Consider the following 20,889-nt stretch of genomic DNA (forward strand, 5'->3'; position numbering starts at 1 on the left):
TCTTTCAGCGTCTCTTTGGTGAAAGCAGAAGATTGTGAGGAGTCAAGTTAGTGATGAATACTTCTTTGTTTTCTGTTTTTGTAAACACACAGAATTAATGCTAGATTGATTTCTCGTGGATTTTCATGCAAGCTGGAGCTCTTGTGACTTGATATGTAATAATCCATTTGGCACTGGTATTGAGGGCAAGCCAAAATGCTGTCGCAAATCTTGCAAGGCCTGTTGTATTTAAAAATTGTTGCATATATTGATTAAAGCTTTACCTGTAGGAAGAAGAAGAATCTGCTTCCAAGAACCAGAGAAAATACTGGCTTCAGGACTGTGTGTTGTCTTTGTCACCAACAAATGACCTGATGGTAATAGCTAATGAACAGAAAGCAGTCTTTTTAGTGCGTAAGTATACATTCTACTTAAGTATATTTACCAGTACATTTAATAGTAATAAGGACAATACTGTGTCTTCACCCCCCACTCTGGCACACTTGCTTACTCCAAGTCACACCTCCAAGAATTTTTGAGTGTTTTATACTGCACGTCATGCATTTTCTAGGTATTTCTTGCAACTAAGTTGTTTTGTCTTCTCAGCTTTTTTGATCTGAGGAAACAATTATCTTGAATAATTCAATTTAATATATACTGTAACTACCCAGTTGTTTGAGATGCTCAGAGATATTGATGTTAATTGTGCTCAGTAAACAAAACTTCTGTATTAATTTTAGCCATTAAGAAGTATTTGACCTTTTTTTTTTTTTCCTTGAAAAAAATGAGCTATCTGAGCCAGCGTCACTTGGAGGAGGGATTATTGAGGTGAATTGGTTTTGAAGATTTCCACCTTCAACAGAAAATTCTTCTCCATCCTAAACAATGAATAACTTTGTATTTTATTCTAAAGCAGGGCTCTCAGAACTCTTAAAAGTGCTCTTGTTAATATATGAACAGCGATCAGAAAACTGCTGTTTATGTAGGTGCTGTTACCTGGGTGCTGGTGCTATTAACAGCTGCAGTTGGTGGCACGTGAGAATGATGAAGGGAAACGTCCTGACGTGGGGAATGTTATACCATTTTAAAAAAAAACAGGCCGTTAAAGCTCAGAGTTGCATAATTAAGCAGATTGCATTGAGTTGTCATGCTTCACGTGTCATTGACTGCAAAGTTGTGTGTTCCAAAACTTACATAGGTTAGTCACTTATTTTTCACAAAAAAGTAAGAGATAGCAGTATTCCTCAGAAAGTTCTTGTTGGATCAAGAATAAAGAGGTGATTTTGCTCACCTGCTGGAGAATTTCTGCTGCTGAACTGCACAATTGCAACTGTACTACAGAGTGGCAGAAGAGTTCCTGTATCTCAGGTTTTACGTGTTGGACAAATGGCACACAACACTTAACTTTGTATTAGTTGTCCATTGGCACCTGGAAGATGATTCAGTAATCAAATGTCAGCTGTAATAGCACCCAGTGAGTAAGAAAATGTAGGTTTTCTAAACTGGATTATGATGCAATTATTAAAAATTATCAGATTTTATGTAGGATTCCCATGAACATTTCTGAGACAACACAAGATATCTCTAAAACAGTCACTAAAAATGGTTGTTTTTATGGTCTTCAAGGTTTATAATTGATACTTAATCTTAAGTGTGGCAGGGTGTATTATATAGTCAAAAAGGTTGGGAATAGAGCTACATCTTGAGCTGGGAAACATTACAGTTTTATGGATGGTGTCTGTATTCTTAATGGCAGCTAAATGGAAGCACAGTGACAAGGGAAAAGAGGAGATGCAATATGCTGTTGGCTGGAGTGGCTCTCTGAATGTTGAAGAAGGGTAGGTGTTGAAATACAGCTGTGATTAAAATGTTATTTTCATGTTTAATGACTAGTATTATATACTTTTTACTTGTACTGTTTTGTTGTGGTTTGTGGTTTTTTTGTGGGGTTTTTTAGGGGGTTTTTTGGTTGTTTGTGGTTGTTTTTTTGCTTTCATCGAAATGAGTTCATGGTCTTAAGCATTTTCATGTAGAAAAGAGAAATGGAGTAACCTGAGTGAGCAGAAATATTGTCTGCAAAGGTCACTTTTCATGCATAGTGTGATATCTCAGGGCAAGTTTATACAAATTATTAGCGGTACTGTGTGCAAATTAGTGTAATTGCGTGTAATTTAGACATTTTAATAGAACTGGGTTATCATGCTTTTTAAAGCTCCTGTTATAGAAGGAAAAAAAAAGAAGTATCCTAGTAGAGATGAAGTTTTGTTAGGGCTTGTTGCAACTTGAAATGTATGAAGCTGTTTTAGAAATCCCTCTTTTAATTTTCCAAACCTCTAGCAAATACGAAGTCATCTCTCTGATCAAGAAATGCTTTGGGGCTCTAAGACATTTAGTAGAATTGTAAAATCTGCTTTGGTCATACGTTTAGTATTTATACAACTTTTTTGCTCCATCTGTCTTCAAATAACCAGACAGACGCTTTTTTGAATCTCCCATATGGAAGACGATTTTGCAAGTCAATGAAGTTTGCAGCCTTGAGTTGCTGTCTGCTTTTGAACATGTTCCCTATTGGCTTTAACCTTCTGTTATGCTGCAAAAGGTGTTGACTTAATCAGCTTCTCTCCAATCTGTAAAAATCATTATCCTTTTTCAAATATCTGCTGCTGCCACACATTTGAGCTGGTTTATGTGCATCTCTTTCAGGTTTTTTCCACATAGTACCACTGAAATAACCCTGTCATCTTATGTTCAAACAAACAAACACACAAAACAAAAAGGAATTCTGTTTGCGGGTTGATTTCTTAAAACTGTTACAGTTGCTATCATAGAGAACAGGTAGCTTTCTTTAGATACAGTTATATTCACTACATCTTGATTTAAAGTGTTCAAGTGTTTCCTACAGGTCAGGGTTCTATTTCTGTGGAAGTGTAAATATGGTGGTTAGTATCAGATTGTCAAAAGACTTCCCACCCCGCCTCTGCCCCCACCCAAGTTGCCTTCAACTGGTAACATTCTGTGTTGGTTGAGCTTTGATATTGGAAGATGAGATTTTACTGAGACATTAATGTTGCTTTGAAGTTGTTTAATTGAATTGCACTCATGTTAAGCTTGCATTTATAAAGTTTGGGGTTTTTTCTGCAATTGTCTAGCCTGGTTATTTAATCACTCCTTGGGGAGTGAAAGTGGCCAAAAATGCAAATAATAAATTACTGCAGGCATTTATGCTTTATGTGCTGTTTAGGATATCATAATCTTGTATGTATCTGCTCTTTTATAAACCTTTGTACTGCTTCTGTTTCCCCAGACAATGTAAAACTTACTATTATGGTAACAGTTAACTTTTGATTTGAGATATTGAGGCTTGCTCATCTGCTTGCCTTCTGCATGCTTTGCCTGCTATGCATTGAGCATGCTCAGTTATTACATTCACTTGGAAGACCACGTTAGCTCTTCAAACGCTCTGAAATTATAAAGTGGTGGAATGCAATGAATATAAAATCTTCTTAATTGAGTAATGTATTTCAAAAATTTATTTTTATAACTATAGTTCAGTCTTTTTTTAAAAAAAGTAGTTGTTCTTGGGATAAAAAAAAATATTTTCCTTTAGATAAATGAGGTTTAATTTGAATCTTTACTGGAGAGTACCGATGGAATAATCAGTCTGTGAATGATAAAAGTCAACATTAACAAGGTGTAATAAGCACTCATGCAATCTGAGTGCTTTTGAACTGGTAATTGAAAATGTTTTTAAAACAAAAGTTTTTTTTAATAATTTTGGTAAAATTTATATATTGTGTGCTGCCTTAATATATTGCTAATTATTAAAAATGCTAACTTGGAAAGAACTCTTGTGTAGAGCAAAATTTCATGATGGGAGAAAAAAACATGCTTATTAGTTTTGTCTTTCTATTTCTAGTGAATGTGTGAGTAGTGTATTGTGTATCCCATTGGCAAGTCAGAAGAGGTAAGGATTGATGTTCCTATGTATATGCATCATCAGTTTCCTTACTTTACACTTTTGTATGTCTATATCTTAGAGCAGGGTTTGTTTTTAACTTCCAGTATATCTCTGTGAAACAGGAGCTCTACAGGCCGTCCTGACTGGACCTGCATTGTGGTTGGCTTCACCTCTGGCTATGTTCGTTTTTACACCGAGGTATGTTTCTCAGCATGGCAGCACAAGCAAGCTGTTGTAATAAACATTTATTTCTATACAATTTCTGGTTCTGCAGATAGTACTTTTTTTGCCTTCCCTAAGAAAAGGGACAGATGTTCATGCTTGTTTTTCTTTCTTTCTTTCATAGAGTGGAGTACTGCTTCTTGCACAGCTTTTAAATGAAGATCCTGTCCTACAGCTTAAGTGCAGAACCTATGAAATTCCCAGGCATCCTGGTGTCACAGAACAGGTTTTGTCAGATTATTTCAAAAGCAAATTGGCAGTGTTATGGGGTATGGAAGGGAGTCTTCTCTGTGAATCCTTTACCAGATTTTGCTGAGTGGACAATTATTTAGAACAAGAGACTCTAGATTTCTTGTTACAGATGTATTCGTGCCTGTGTACTTTTGAGGATTCAGAGTTTCCTTTTATCTTTTGGAGTATTAATAGCTCTGTAGATTTGTTCCATTTTTCTGTGTGATAACCTTGCAAAGGAAGGCTTCATTAATTTCCTGTTTATTCATTAATGTGCACAAAATACAATAATGTATGGATGAAAGGCCTTGACAGGTACCAATATGTGTGTGTACTCATTCATAAGAACTTACCTTAATTATTTCACAGAGAAGATCACTGAAAATTAAAACATTCTTTATATGAGAGAGTACTGGGAACCTGCATGTCATTACAAGTATGCCTTGCAGAGAAGGCTCTTGTAGCTCAGGCTATTTAGTAGAAAAGCCAGCTTTCTTTGCTATTGGCTGAGTTGGCATGCTTTATGCAGAAAACTAAGGAAGTTACTGGAATTTCTAAGTTTGCTTTATAAAAATGCTCATGAGATTTAGCATGACATTTTGTTATCAGTTTTGAAATACAGAAGCATTAATGAATTTGAGTCTTGAATTTATATCACCAAATTAGCATTTATGTGCCCATGTGGTAATTTAGGCACTAGTCCAGTTTCAGAATTGGGCTCATACAACCTTGATACTTGCATTCTAGACAAACCTGTTTTTCTATGGCCTTCATGAGCTGCTGTAACTATTGTGTTTTCTCCCTAAGCCATGAAATACATTAAGCAAACATGAAAGTCATTGGAAGAAGACAAAAATAGAAAATGCTGTGCCTAAATAACTTACTCGTATATTGGATGGTTTAACACTGGTTCTGTAGTTCTGCCTTATTCTGTTGTTTGGGGCTTGTTAGTTATTAACTCTCTGGATGTAAACCTCACCTTTGTGTAGTTAGCAGTATAAAAAGCTAGAAAATAAGATGTTGCAACAGTAATAGTGATTGCTGTATTTTGTCCCCCTTCCCTTTTTCTTCCCCAGAATGAAGAACTAAGTATCTTGTACCCAGCAGCGATTGTGACAATCGATGGTTTCAGCCTCTTCCAGTCCCTTCGTGCATGTCGCAATCAGGTAGCAAGAGGTACGTTTGAGAGGAAAGGTTTATTTCTGACTCTGTTGATAGTTTACAAGACATGAAATTTACTTCGTTTGTTAAATATCAAGGTGGGATTTGGATCTTCCTTGATTGTCCATTAATGTATTGGTATCTGCTGCATACATGGAAATGTCTTCCTCTACAAAAAATGTTTTCGGAACACAAGTTGTCCCAGTAGCACTGGCTGTCTTGTACAGTCTCCCCACAATATTGGTTTTGGCTGGGATAGAGTTCATTTTCGTCTTGGTAGCTGGTGTGGTGAAGTGTTTTGGATTTGTGATGGAGACAGTGTTGACAACACACTGATGTTTTAGCTGTTGCTGAAGCTGTTGCTTATACGGCATCAGTGGAATTTTGCTTCTTCCACTACCCCCCAGCGAACAGCCTGGGGATACAGCAGAAATTGGGAGGGGACACAGCTGGGACTGCTGACCCCAACTGACAAAGGGCCTATCCCATACCATATGATGTTATGGCCAGTGATAAACTGTGGGAGGAAGAATGTAGGATGGGGGGGGAATGTTCAGAGATATGGTATTTGACTTCCCAAGTAGCTGTTATGCTTGATGGAACCCTGCTTTCCTGGGGATGGCTGAACACCTGCCTGCTGATGTGAAGCAGTGAATGAATTAATTGTTTTGCTTTGATTGCATGTGGAGCTTTTGCTTTGTCTAGTAAACTGTCTTTATTTCAATGCACAAGTTTTCATACTTCTCTTCCAATTCTCTTCCCCATCTCACTAGGAGGGAATGAGTGAGCTGCTGGATGGTGCTTAGGTGCCCACTGGGGTTCATCCACAGCATGCTGCTAAAGTGCTTGTTAGCAGGTCAGAATGCTTTCACAGCCAGTGAAATGCTTCCCAGTAAAAACTTTATGGGAAGGGATAATGCTGTGTTGTTGGCATTGGTAATGGTCACTGCTTTTTGTGTTAGTGCCTGAGAGCTTTTGGTACATTGTTTGACTGTTCAGCTTTTGATCCTTGTCTGTTAGTATAGTGCCTGTTGGTACTCTAGTTTGGAACCAGGGTAATTTTCTGAGATAGAGAACTATGTAACGGTATTGTGTGGCAGATTGCACAAGAATAAGGCTGTTAAAATTCTGCAAGATAAAACGTTAAATGGGTGCTGTTGCCAAATTGTTTTCCTGAGTTTCCTCATGGTTGTTCTCGTTGTACTTCAAATTTGTCAGATTCTTGTTTTTACAGCAGGCCACACCAGTAGACAATCATGAGGCTGAGTGTAGGTAGGAAGCACAATGGATCTGCCAGCATGACAGCATTAGGAACTGTTGGGACAGCAGCACCCTTAAACTGAGGCTTGAATTTTACATAGAAGGGATGAGTGGTAAAGAACTCAGAAATGCTACTGTGGTGAGACATTTTTCTGAATCAAGCATTGCTCACTTTTCCTTCCAATTCAGGATGAAGTGGCCTGAAATGAAGCTAGGTGATAGTCAATTAGAAAAAAAAGTTAGACGGGTTTTATGCAATGTGAGGTTAAACTGTGGAATTCTTTGCCTAGAGGTTGATGTGGATGCTAAAAGCCTGCATGGGCTAAGAGGGTAACAGACAAACTAGTATAGAAGAAAGCTTTGAAGGTTTACTGAGTGCTTAGAGCTTACCTGTGGTTGAGAAGGTCTCTTTGGAAGTTGGTTTAGAGGAAGCATCAGGTATGTGACCTTGTTTTAATATTCTTTCCTAGACATCTGGTTTTAGCTGTGCTCAAATCCTGACCTTCAGTGCTAAGTGGTTCCCTGGGTCTATCTACTAATGTCCATTCTTATCCTCTTAATGAAAAGGTAGCATTTCCATGGGAACATAAGGCAAAACTCTTGTGAATCAGGACTTCAGGTACTGATATCCTGTGAATCATGCATCAAATAATAAAGGAGACAGCCCCTATAATAAGACACATCCATCTGCTTTCATGAGAACATGCTCTGCTCTTTCAATGAGAGATCACCATTTGCATAGAAGCACTTACAGCTAGTTGTACTATCTGCAACCAGAGTGCTATATTTTTTTTTCATTCTTGATAACATAAGTTTGCTATAACAGGTATTTTTAAGAGTTTCAATAATCACTTTAGTTTTACCACTCTTCCTGTCTCATGCTGTTACGTATCCACTGAATGTGCTGACTTTGCAAGTACTTTGGCAGGGAAGTTTCCACTTTAAATGTGCCCAGACCACAGAAATAAATTACAGTAGCATTTTAAAGTTATGCAGAATATTAAACTGACTAGTAAAACAAAGTTCTCTTCAAGTACAAAATATAGTTGTGAGAGAATATAATGTGCAATTTTATTAAGTTTTTTTTTTTAATGTTTATTTCACTAAGGTATGTATGTCAAAAGACCATTTAAGCTCAGGGGGAATTTAGATGTATGTTAATGTAAAACTAGATTATTTTGTGTGTTTGGATTACATTATTTTTTTCCCTGCTGTTATGCTATTACTTTGCCTTTCACTCAGTCGGATATTTTTTGTGTTTTATAAACTTTTGTCAGCTGCAGCATCTGGCAATGAGAATGTTCAGCCCCCACCATTAGCTTATAAGAAATGGGGTTTGCAAGATGTGGATACAATTGTTGACCATGCTAGTATTGGTAAGCATTTCTGTTTGATTTCAAATATTTGGCTTAAATTAATGTTTTTTTGTGCTGTTAAATTTGGATTGAAAACACTTACTAGTACTGGCTGGATAGAAATAAATAGTGCAAGAAGGCTATCATAATTCATTATCTCATTAACCATCTTTGAAAATATATTTTACCTTCTTTTCTGGTCTGATTGAGCCTCCCATCTCCACTTGAGTGGAGAAAGGTGTTTACAGCTGTAGCTATCTTCTGTTTTTTTTGGCAAGAAACAGTCAAGAGACACTAGATGAGATGCAGTTATTCTCCTTTCTGCCATTTTAAAGAACTGTCTGGCAGGCAGGGTAAGACTGGTATGGATCTTTCTGAAGTCTAGGGCATAAACTAAAATTTGAGATTATTCCTTTTCAAAAAAGACAAACTGACTTCCAGGCTCTCAAAGACTTCTGCTTCTTCGGAATTCACAGAAGCCCAGGTTCTTGTCAGGCAGATCTGAGGGCCACTAGCTGAATTTCTTTTCCACCCCTTTCATAAAAGCATGTAAGAGGTCAGAAAGGGGCTGATGAGGCAGGTGAAATGAATTTGGTACATGGGTTTTTCCTGCTGAACTCTGCTGAAAGATTCTTTTCTTATAAACAAACAAATCACCCTTTATAATTAACCTAAGTACAGTAGGCTATTTCTGCTGTATTCTTTGGAATTTCTGTGGTTAAAGCTGCTCCTCCTCCCTTCCCTCTGAATGTTGACTGGTCAGTCAATAAGGCAGGAATATATTTAGACTTTTAGAGCAATTGCATACCTCTGTTCTGAAAGTATAAGACATTCACTTTAATGTTTTTGTTAGGCATCATGACACTGTCTCCTTTTGATCAAATGAAGACTGCCTCCAATATAGGTGGATATAATGCAACTATAAAAAACAGCCCACCTGCTATGTCTCAGTATGTTACTGTTGGATCCAATCCTTTCACTGGTTTCTTTTTTGCCCTGGAGGTATGTACTACAAAGCTGACTTGGTGAAACTTAGAGTAATTAATCCTTCTGTTTTCTAGATGGGAATTTCTGTAATATTTCTATGTTCATTTTATGCTGACATTTTCTACTCTTCCTGATCTTATGAAACTGGAATGATTTGGAGCAGTTGTGATAGTAATGTCTACCACAGGTTCCTGCTAATGAGAAATTCTATGTTTTATCTTAAAATTAATGTGATAGACACGTAATTTACTTTTTCAGTTATTGCCAGTCAAGTAACATAAGGGTGTTTGTTTGTTTGTTTTATTAGGTTGAGAATGTGTAAACATGCATCTTAGGGAGTTTGCAGGCCTTTGGTCATGTACACATATGGCCTGAGTGTATTGTGGTGGTTGTGGAACTACTATTTGTAGAAGAAAACTGCTTAATGATATATAGCACACTTTGTTGTCTTCTGTTGGATTGGAGGAGAAGGATGGCAGTGTGTCTGTGTGTTTATAACATTCAGACCTTGTGTTTGTACTGTCCTTATCAGGATTGAAAGTTGATTGAAAATGCTAGAATTGGAATTTTAATTCTGTACTTGGTTTTCCAACATTTATGAAAAATTGCTTACATTGATATTTGCAAGGATGCCAAAGCCATACACCAGCTAACTCTCCATGATAAATAGTACACAGGGTTTTCTTAACTTCTGTTGCAGACAAACATACTGAGCTACCAGTGACTTGCAGGAGGATTTTGAAATGGTAAAGAGATGTCAGAATGGCTTTTCTGGGGGCAATGAATTAAAATTTTGCAGTCTTAAAGCTATGCTTTCTGAGCTGAAAATCCATAGGAGGCCTGAAAAACTATTCTGCAGTTGAGTTCAGTGTAAGAACTATTTCTTGGCTTTCTAAACACTTTGTTCCTTCATTTCAGGGTGGCTCACAGCTGACTGTTTCTTGACTCTCTAAATGTTTTATTCCTTTCTTTCAGGGTAGCTCACAGCCACTGTTGTCTCATGTTGCCTTAGCAGTTGCAAGTAAACTGACTTCAGCATTATTTAATGCTGCCAGGTAGTAACATTAAAAAATTACATTAAATTGTTTTTTGTTTTTGTAGCTATGTGATAGTTTGAGGATTTTTTTAGGACCATTAGTATGATTCTCTAATGTGTTTTTCTATTGCAAGTGGCTGGCTTGGTTGGAAGAGTAAACATGAAGAAGAAACTGCCCCGAAACAGAAACCAAAAGTTGAACCTGCAACTCCATTGGCAGTGAGGTAAGTTTTACATACTGTCTCAATTGCATTAAATCTCTTGTGTTTTTAGTTGTTTGAATTATTTTGGAAGGTGCATAATTGATGGAAATATTTATTTTTCTTGACTTTAGGCAGTGATAATAGTTTGCAGGTCATTTGTTTTAAGCTTTGTTTCAGTTCAGTTTATCTTTCTGGACAAATTACTCATCCACTTCCAGTGTGTGAGTTAATTGTTACTGTAGAAGAGCAGTTTGCACATTTTAATGACAGTGTAAGTATGTGAATATCAGTCCTGAATTTTATCACTGAAGAGCTTCAAAGAAGCCACATGAAGTGTTTGCTGCTTAATATAGTTTAAAGTCTTACAAGAATTAGGAGGGATTCTGTTTCCCTGTTGATTGTGGAGAGAGAAGAATAGGAACAACAGGTTGTAGCCTAATGTGTTAAGAAAGCTGATAAAAGACTAAATTAATTCCTGATTGCTTTTGATATTTTTTCATGTTTTTCGGTTTTGGTTGCTTTTTTAATATTCTCAAGACTAGCTGGGATTAAGAGAAGGTTTAAAAAGTAACCCACTCCACTAAGGTCTTTGTCTGACAGTGCATGACAAGGCAATTGCTTATCCTGGTTTCCAAACTATGATTATCACTAGGACTTTAACAGACCTACAAGATCTGCCAGTAAACAGCACAAAAACTTTTTTAATACTTTGCTCTTAATTTTACCTGTACATTTATGTTACCTTAAAAAAATAAATGTTAGTCCATGTAAGATACTCTGTTTGCTATTTTTAAAGATTTTAAAAGTATTTTTTGCTTGACTTTATTTTTTTTTAAGGTTTGGACTTCCAGATTCCCGTCGTCATGGTGAAAGAATATGTCTTTCTCCATGTAACACTTTGGCAGCAGTAACAGATGATTTTGGAAGGGTTATTTTACTGGATGTTACAAGAGGACTTGCAGTTCGCATGTGGAAAGGTATGACAGTGTATGCTAGTCTAGCAAATAGAATTCTTCAAAATACTCTGGTTTCTTATGTTCAGACTTTGACTTCCAAGTTTTTTTTCCGTTATTAAGACCGACTTTACATTGTGTTATTACAAAGCAAATATTAAAGGGAGATGTAATATAAAGTCCATAAGAGCATTGTACCAATCCCTGAAATATTGATGTGGCCTATAATAAAAGTTCAGTCTGTTTGTATTGTATAGATTTTGTTTTTTTCCCTGCAGACTGTATCTCAAAAGAAAGCTCTTCACCTAACAATTTGTTTCAGAAGAGCTTTAGCTCTATTAATTAAGTTCTCTTTAATTCTGCTGAAAAAATGAAAAGTTTGAAAAATGAGTATGATAAACTTGTTAGATTCTCATTTCATTGTGGTGACTGCGAGTGTTCAGTCTGTTCTAAACTGAGGGCTTTTTGAAAGAAATGCAGATGGTTAAGCTTTCAAATTGTAACTATACCTGATGTTACAACAGCTCTTTTCTATATAATTAAAATTTTGCAGCTTTTTAGGAGTTGAAGATAAGTTTTAAGAACAAACAAAATCTCTAGCTCTTCTCTTTTCTCTGCCCCACACTACCAATTCAGAAGAGCAGTGGTCATTGACACACTAGCAGTGTAGTAGCTAGAGTAATCACGTTTCCTGTGTGCGTTCTTCTTCTCTCGTATGTTGAAGCTATTATCTCTAATATGTGCTTTCTGATATTCTTGGACTTATTTTTTTCTTTGTTACTGAGGGCTTCATATTATCTAGGAAGTACTATTTGTGTCCCTACATCTTATTTTCTAGACACATGTACAGTTTCCCAGCCCTTCCCTAGTCAGGTTGTTGAGATTTGAAATAGTGTTGGGGTTTTTTGGTTTGTTTTTTTTTAAGCAAGGCTGTCAACTGAATTATGTCTTCTGGATCATAACTTTTCTCATTAATCGAGCTGTGAATACTTTTCAATCTTTTTTTGTATAATACATCTTTTCATAAACTTGTGTTATACATCAGTATTTCACTTACAGTTTGCAGTTTTCATTTATACTTACTGAACCGTTATATAGTTTAGTAATACCATGAGAGCATCTCTGCCTTTTTTGTTTAGGATGGTTTTATGCAGGAAAGTATTTAAGTTAACCAGAAAGAGAGTGAAGATGAGTATTTTTATTGGATTACTAAAACCTGCATTTTAATTATTAATGCACTTAAACATAATAATAAAAACACATGAATAAAAATTTACATGGAAATCTCCTTTAAAGCATATTTTTTTGTTGTTTCAAAATGTGAGATCTTGGCACTTAGTAAAGATCTTTCTTGTCTGAGCAATTTTGCGTTGATGTAATGTCCAGAGTACAGACATGATGAGTTCTGGAGTTCTTTGTGGCTTCTCCCAGCAGAACTTGTTCCTCCCCAAAGCTTTGCAGGAGGCTGCTTGTGCTTCTGAGAAGACCTCTGGTGGGCCCTGCTCTAAGTCAAGGGACCACAGTTCTTGACAGGAGCCTGGCTACTGGCTAGAGTTGCACTATTTGAAACAACGTTTAAGAAAACTTGCTGCTGGAATAGTACTTAAGTGAGTAGTGGTGTGCACTATCATGTGTTAATTTCTGTCCAGTAATGTCCTTATGTCTTCTCTTACAAAGGATACCGTGATGCAGAAGTTGGTTGGATACAGACTACGGAGGACCTTCATGAGAGGGAAACGGAGAAGATGGATTTTTCTCCTTTTGGAAATGCACAAGGTCCAAGCAGAGTGGCTCAGTTCCTTGTAATCTATGCTCCAAGGAGAGGCATTCTGGAAGTATGGAGCACGCAGCAAGGGCCTCGGGTTGGAGCCTTCAATGTGGGAAAGTATTGTAGGTAAGAAACAGCAGGCAGGCATAGTGACTACCTTGCAGCAGTAGAGTGGTACATGGATATGCCCATGTTAGAAGTGGAAAGTGCTGGCAGGCCCTTTTGCGTTGGCCACAGTGTTTCTACTGAATGCAGCTTGTTGTTGTGTAGAAGGGGATTTTTGTCACATTTCATCACTCTGCAGTGTCTCCTGAAAAACACATTTAGCAGTTGTTAAACCTTAGCTTTATAAACTTCGTCATATTTTTATTCAGTAAGTAGAAAGGTAAGGTTGCTAATTTTTTTCTTCCCCGTAAAGGCTGTGGGTTTTGTTGGTTTCAGATTGTTGTATCCTGGTTATAAAATAATGGGTCTAAACAACGTGACCAGTCAGGGATGGCAGCCTCAGATTTACCAGATATGCCTTGTTGACCCAGTCTCTGGAAGTGTGAAAACTCTCCACGTACCTTTCCACTTAGCACTGAGGTAAGGATTTTCTGTGCTCTGTCTAACCAAATTAATTTCATTATTGGTTTTGGAAACAATGTTTAATTTAGAGAGAGTAATTCTGGTGTTCTTTCTCAAGCTGAATAATTGTCTGGTAATGTTGGTATTAACTTGATTATTTTTTTTTTTTTACCATAATGTTTCCTTAAAGTAGCATAAATACATAAAATTTTAAAAATTTCTGAATCATTCACTCTAGTTCTCTTCACTCATACAATTAAAATTATTTCCTTTCAGTGATAAAAAGAGTGAGCGAGCAAAGGATATGCATCTCGTGAAGAAGTTAAATTCTTTACTCAAAGCTAAAAACTCGGATTTGGGTAGGTTCTCTTGTATCATTTCTTAAGATTTTATGTTATCAAGTGATTCTTATCTGTCCTGTCAGTGTTCAAACACAGATATAATTGTGGTGCATTCTGACAGCTGTATATGCTATGAATGATGACATTTAAGTAGCGTGTGTTTTTTTATAAACTATCAGATAAGATTTATCTCATGCAAGAATCCAGTATAAGCCTTGTCTGCCATATAAATCTTAAATAAACTCTACTTTGAGTGCTTGCATAAAAGATGGTCTATTTGCAACCATTATGCTATGTAATGGAGGTTCTGCATTTGACTCTCTTCTTCCTGTAAGAAATATATATATTAATAATAATATATATTACTTATAAAAAACAGACTTGGAGGAAAAGATACCATTGAGCTGTTACTTAATTTAATTTCCGTAATCTTATTTTGACAACTTTTATCAAAGTGTCTTAATCTCTATAGCATGAACCTACATGCATCTTAACTGTGGTGCTAGTTGACTTGATTTTCAGAATGCTTTTCAGAAATATGAAGTCATGGTTGTCTTTGTTTGCAGATTCGATTGAAGCTGAAGCAAAGGAACTAATACTTGATATTAAATATCCTGCTACAAAGAAACAGGTGAAAATTTAGAAGCCAGTATGCTTTTAATATTAGAAAAAAAAAATTGGGATATCAGATTAGAGTGCTAAATATTTTTAAATCTTTCAAAATGTGTATTTTTTTTCCTAGAGTTAGATGAAGCAAGTAATTGAGCTATTTTGGTGGGGTTTTTTTTGTTTTGTGTTTCTGTCGTTTTTTGTTTTACAACATATTGACTAGAAATAATTTTGACTGGACTTCCTGAATGCATCTTCCATGATAAAAGTCAAAATAATAAAAAGAGAGCAGGCTTCTGTGTAGGATTAAATTATGTCGCAACTATATGTAAAGGCAGATGAAAAGTCTTTGTCAAAGTTGTGCTTTGTTGGCTTACCTTGTATGTTTTTATGGTAAAATTAAGTAAATGTTTGATTCTGTTGAACATCTGCTTAACAGGCTCTGGAAAGTATATTGACAAGTGAACGGGTGCCACTTTCATCTCTCACAAGCATCACTCAGACATTAATGGATAATTTAAAAAAGCAAGGTAGGTGGATATTTATTTTGCAAATACAGAGAGGCATTTGCACTTGGTCTGCAGTGTTGTGAGACTGTTGTAGAGCTATTCTGTTCCACAGGGAGACCAGACTTGGTCTGCTTAGTCTTGCTGCAAGATACCATAGCATGTTGTTTCTACTTTTTTTTTTTTTTAAATACAGACTGCAAGTAGCTTGCTAGTAAGGATGTTTTCTGTGCTTGCTGTGTGCCTAGGAATTTGTGGTTATATCTAAAAAGAAAAAAATAAAATAATAATCCAACAACTGGGCTGGGTACTTGGATCCAGTAAAAGCTTCCTTCAGAAAGATGCTTTCACAGACTTTTGCCCATAGAAGTTGTAGATTGATCTCTCTCTCCAAGGAACACAGCAAGGATAAGGTACTTTGGATCTGTGAATTCTCAGGTACTGGAAGCACAACATCCTCCTCATGAAGGATCTGATCTCTGGCCAGATGCCTAGTATCTTGGTAAACCTCACTGAAGTAAGATTTCATATGTTCTGCCAGAGATTTCAGTCAATGTCAGGAAATGTCATTACCCATTCAAAATCTTGTTGCTGGAAGCCTTGAAAGATTGTTTCTTTGAAATTATACACTCGAGAGAACTTTCTTCGTGTTTGAGGTGACCCAATTTTGGAGACTTACCTGGGTATCGAGAAATAGAGTGGATAACCATGTGCCTATCACTTTTTTTTGCATGTGTTGGGACTTCTTGGCAATAGAAGTCTGCTTTTTCTTATTTTTTGTTATCACTGGATTGATTTCACCTTGTTAGATGGTGTGATTTTAGCAATAGGAGTCAAGAAATCCCTACCACTGTGGTGTGGAAGTCCTGAATAAACCATTTGTCAATTACAAAGGCTGTGTCCCATGATCCACCTCAGTGAGAATGTGACAACATGTTTTCATAGTTTCAAAGCCTTGAGAGGAAATCTTTCTTTCACTTGTATCTGTGGTGGATTGTTTTTTCTTTTAAACTGTTTTATTGAACTACATAGAGATGGAGAGCTTCACATATGCAGTTCTCTACCTAACTTCGATCTGGTGTTCTAAATCACTAGCATTATCAGTATCTATTAGAACTCCTAAAGAAAAACAAAGAAAAACTGAAACATGCCCTTTCCCACTGAAGAGAGAGATTGACAGAACTGTATACTTGCTGAGGTGTGTTTAGTTTGTATTTTTCATCATTAATCTCTTACTGTCAAACATAACATTACTTCCTCACAGTCACAATAAAGAACAAACTTAACTGGTGTTCCAGCCTTCTTATTTCAGAAGGGTGGTGCTGTATCTTTCCGCTTGTGCTTAGTAGGTAAAAGATGCTATGAAACAGATGTTGGACTCTGTGAGTGCTGTGGTTGTGCACAAAAGGTGACATGACCGTGCAGCAAGTTCTGTGTTTCTCTTTTGTTCGTAGGATTTTTAATAGCAGTGTAGCTAAATGTTTAAAGGTTCAATAAGGAGAAAATAATGTTTAGAAGCTGTTTGAGGTGAAGATGATACATCCAGAGATACCTTTTCTAAAGAAAACTCCTCTCAGGATCTCTGTAAAATGCTTTTTTTAAAAAAAAAAAAAGTTAGAATGGGTGTTTTTTGTTGTTTTTTTTCTTTTCAACATCATGTTGGTGTAAGCTTCTTATATTCTGATTGCTTTGTTACTAATATTTGAATGTCAACAGGTACATGAAATTTCTGAGACTAAGATTGTAGAAATACAAAAGACAGTGTCTTGCAGAGACAAAATTGAATTCATATCAGTAAATAGTCATGCTCTCATATATAATCATGCAAGGAATATGTTTAAAATACTGGCATAATGAATAAAAGATTGTAGTTTGACATTTAATTCTTGATAAAAGAAAATACATTTGGGACTTAGTGTACTTCACTTTTTGGCAGTCTCTGATTTAGCCTTAAGCCAGGAAAAGACAGTGGGAACTAGATGATCTTTTAAGGTTCCTTCCAACCCAAACCATTCTATGAAACCATTCTATTACTTGCCTTTGTTCACTTCCACTTTGTCAATCTCCTTCAGTTTAAAAATGAGCCTGATATCTTTCTCTAACACTTCTCTTAAAAATAGTTTTTGTTTTATACTGCCATGAATTAAATTAATCACTACAAGTAGCAGTGCATCAAAAATTACACTGAGAGACTCAAGTCCTCCAGTTCTAATAAAGGAGTTTAATGCAACTGGGAAGTATGTTTCACTACTCCAGGCTATACACTCAAGTTCAAATGTGGTTTTATTTCTCCTCAGAGCTCGAATGTGTGGATGAAGGACTACTGCAATTCTGTGCAAACAAGTTAAAGCTGTTAAATCTTTATGAACTAGTTAGCAAACTAAATTCCCAAAGCATACCAAAAAACACTCCACCCTCAGATAATGTAAGTAAATTCAATATTCAGTTGTCTTACAGAGTCAAGTGATGATTTAAGCATAAAAGTATCTTTTCAAAGCGTTGGATAAAATAACTAGGTAAGCAAGTTACCTGCTTTTGGGATCTGGACCTTTTAATGAAGTAATTGGTTTATAACACTTCCTTCCCTCACCACCACTCATACAAGTGCCTAATATTCAAAACTACCTAATATTTTTTAGCAGTCTCATGAAGTTCAGACAGAAGTGAAAATGGAACTAAGACCTCCTGGTTGCAGTCTTTTATCCAAAGTTCATAGCATGTTCTTAACGTTGTTTAGCTTTGGAGGAGTGTTTTCAGACCAGCAGAAATTACAAATTCTGGTATTTGCTTGTGTAGCGTTGCAATATGGCTTGCTTTTGATAGCATTTATAAAACTGCTTATCCATTATAAAAAACATATGGAATTGTGTTCTATGGCCTTGTTTGATGGGTGATTATTAATACTGTGAATAGGATCTAAATATGGAAACTGTATCTCTTGAAGTCCCTAAAAATTAAGCTAGAGCTATACAAATAACTTGATTTTGAGATTATTCAATCTTTTTGCCCTGTTTTAAGGGCATTTTTCATGTTAAAACCAAATTATTTTGACTTTTTTGACTTTTGGTGTTTACTGTTTTGTAAAACATCCACTTGCCCTAGTCTTGTGATGTGCAATTTTTTGGGCTTTTGCTTTTAAGGACTTGGCTGAACTGCTTCGGCTGGAAGAAAAAGATTTTCATAGGCTCCAGGCTTTACTGGAGAACTACAAGAAAGAAAACACCCAAACTACTGATCAGTTTACTGATGTGAAGGAAGATGTATTGTCTGTGAAAATGTTCTTAGAGTACTTGGAGTATGAAAAGGATGTGATTAATGTGAAGAATATGGAAGATGGAGAATATGTGGCTTTAGGTAAGAGCTACTGAACTGTTTGCCAAATTGCTTAAAGACAGATTATAATCTAAGATGGTATAAATATTTTAGCCTTGATTTGGGGGTTGTAACAAGCTGGCTTGCCTTGAAGTAGCATGTGATAGTGCTAATTCTGGACTCAGCCTTAGGTGTCCATTTCTGGAACCCCCAACACAGGAAGCACATGGAGCTCTTTGGAGCAAGTTCAGAGGTGGCCCACAAAGATAATCAGAGGGCTGTGAAAACAGGCTGAGAGACTTGGGGTTGTTCAGCCTAGAGAAGAGAAGGCTCCAGGGGGAGCTCATAGCAGCCTCCCAGTACCTGAAGGTGCTACAGGAAAGCTAGGGAGGGACTGTTTACAAGGGCTTGTAGTGAGATGACAAGGGGTAATGGCTTTAAAGTAGAAGAGGGTAGATTTAGATTAGATATTTGGAAGAAATTATTTACTGTGAGGGTGGTGTGACACTGGCACAGGTTGCCCAGGGAACCTGTGGATGTCCCCTCCCTGAAAATGTTGAAGGCCAGGTTGGATGGGATTTTGAGCAATCTGGTCTGGTAGGAGGTGTCCGTGTCCATGCAGGGGAGTTAGAACTAGATGATCTTTAAGGTCCCTTCCAACCCAAATAATTCTATGACACGTCTTTCTACGTAAATGTATAATACTAGAAGTTAAGTACATCTGTGGGTATAATTACCCTAAAGCCACGTTATCACTGTTCACTCACTTTTTAATGCCACTAAGTTGGACAGTGATAACTTGGTACTTTACAGAGCAGTTGTATCCCACTGTTTTTGTGGGGTCACAGCACCTCAAGAGTTCAGTTAATGACAGGACTAACTGTCAGACCCTCAGAGATGGGGGAGCTGACCAGAGGCAGCAAAGGACTGTTAAGTGAAGGAGTAAGGACCCTGTATTTGTAGAGTTGAGATTTTGGATGAAACATTATGGATGAGAGTGTCTGGTATGTCTATTGGGATGTGGGGTGGAGTTACTGTCTGTGGTCTGCTTTGATTTGCAAATCTGTTTTGGACTGTCCTTTAGGGACTCTGGGGAAATAACTAGTGGAAGCAGCTTGAGCTAAATCTGTCTCAAAGGCACTGTCTTTTCAGGAGAAGTTTTGGTGCAAGCACAGAGTTCTGTCCACAGGTGTTGTATGTTGTTGACTCTGTAGCCTCCTGCTTTAATTGTCAAGAGTTTGAGAGGAATTTAGATTAAAAAGTTAGAAGAGCTTGGCCTTCATCTGAATGAAGATCAGAGGATGTTTCTAATTAATCTTAGAATTTACATTTTCGCTACTGTAAGATTATAGCTGGCTATAAGAACTGGGATAGAAGTATGCTTCTCCCCACTGCCTTGGACAAGCATCACCAGGAACTTTTAGGGTGTTTAACTATAAACAAACATAATTGAAACATGAATGTTATGCTGAGCAGTTTAGATGGTTTCTTGCAGATCTTGTTTTTCCAATTTTCTTCTGCTTTGACGGATGCTTACTTCTTGTAGTGCTAGTAAGGTATGAATTGTATACTTTTGGGTTGTTTTTTTAATTGGTTGGAGTACCACCACCAGTTTGCTATATGAGGTACAACACGCTGCCACACAGTTCTGGGTTACTCCATGAATAAACTTGTCCAATGCTTGAAGCCATTCTTTGGGTTGGACAAAATGTGTAATCAGAGCAGTGTAATAAGCTTTGTTTTGTTTTAAATCCGTTTTCCAAGTCACTCCTGTAATAGTAGAACACTTGAGGATCTTCAGAGGTCCCTCCAACCCTGTGATTCTACAGTTCTTCTCCACCAAGTGTATTGCACTCAGTGAGACCCAATCAACAGATGATCTTCTGTGTAAGGGGAGAAGCTGTGGCTTTAGATGTCTTCTTAATGTCTACTAATTTTTGCTTCAGGCAGCTTTTTCTTCTGGAAGTGTTTGTGTGGGGAGAGTTCTGCAGAGGAAATGTGTCATGCATTAGAATCAGCTGGTTTTACCCCTCAAATCTTGTTGGTAAGATATTTATTACATACTTTAAAACCTGGATTTTGTATTTTGAAAACAAAATGTTAACAGGAAAAATTCTGAATCTTGACCCTTGGAGTAATGGTGTGTTCAGGTTCTGCTCAGAGTTTCAGTTCTTTAGGTGCTCATATTTATAGGTCCCACTTCAGAGTTGTCAAAGAAAAAACACAAAAAAACCCAAGGAAGAACTCCTAGTATAAACTGACTAGTGGAAATGTCTAGAGTATGCATTTAGGACTATAATAATAATTGCTGAAGATTTCTTCCGCAAAGAACCAAAAATTATGGGTGCAGTTAATTTCAGATACTGATAAATTTGTTATAATTCTCTTTTGCAAGCAAACAAGTTTAAAAAGAATTAGTATTTTTTTCAGAATTGCTTGTA

General features: G+C 36.7%; 1 protein-coding gene across 4 annotated transcripts in view; it reads left to right on the top strand.

Moving 5' to 3' along the window:
• RAB3GAP2 (RAB3 GTPase activating non-catalytic protein subunit 2) overlaps positions 1-20,889 on the top strand; it is a 46,771-nt gene that overhangs the window by 12,088 nt on the left and 13,794 nt on the right. For 3 of the 4 annotated variants that reach the window (XR_007889007.1, XM_051614503.1, XM_051614504.1), the window contains exons 3-21: positions 270-393; positions 1,736-1,817; positions 3,896-3,943; positions 4,060-4,135; positions 4,284-4,385; positions 5,467-5,566; positions 8,089-8,187; positions 9,020-9,168; positions 10,129-10,208; positions 10,324-10,413; positions 11,230-11,369; positions 13,023-13,239; positions 13,555-13,698; positions 13,957-14,039; positions 14,588-14,652; positions 15,070-15,160; positions 17,434-17,561; positions 18,277-18,490; positions 20,395-20,492. Coding sequence is in view for 3 of the 4 variants with exons in the window: in XM_051614503.1 (XP_051470463.1) it covers positions 270-393; positions 1,736-1,817; positions 3,896-3,943; positions 4,060-4,135; positions 4,284-4,385; positions 5,467-5,566; positions 8,089-8,187; positions 9,020-9,168; positions 10,129-10,208; positions 10,324-10,413; positions 11,230-11,369; positions 13,023-13,239; positions 13,555-13,698; positions 13,957-14,039; positions 14,588-14,652; positions 15,070-15,160; positions 17,434-17,561; positions 18,277-18,490; positions 20,395-20,492 (2,130 nt within the window). In the remaining variant the exon portion in view is untranslated. The remainder of the gene's footprint in view (positions 1-269; positions 394-1,735; positions 1,818-3,895; positions 3,944-4,059; positions 4,136-4,283; positions 4,386-5,466; positions 5,567-8,088; positions 8,188-9,019; positions 9,169-10,128; positions 10,209-10,323; positions 10,414-11,229; positions 11,370-13,022; positions 13,240-13,554; positions 13,699-13,956; positions 14,040-14,587; positions 14,653-15,069; positions 15,161-17,433; positions 17,562-18,276; positions 18,491-20,394; positions 20,493-20,889) is intronic. The other variant, XM_051614505.1, reaches the window with a different exon arrangement.

Source organism: Apus apus, chromosome 3 (genome assembly GCF_020740795.1).
Source record: "Apus apus isolate bApuApu2 chromosome 3, bApuApu2.pri.cur, whole genome shotgun sequence".
Lineage (NCBI taxonomy): Eukaryota > Metazoa > Chordata > Aves > Apodiformes > Apodidae > Apus > Apus apus.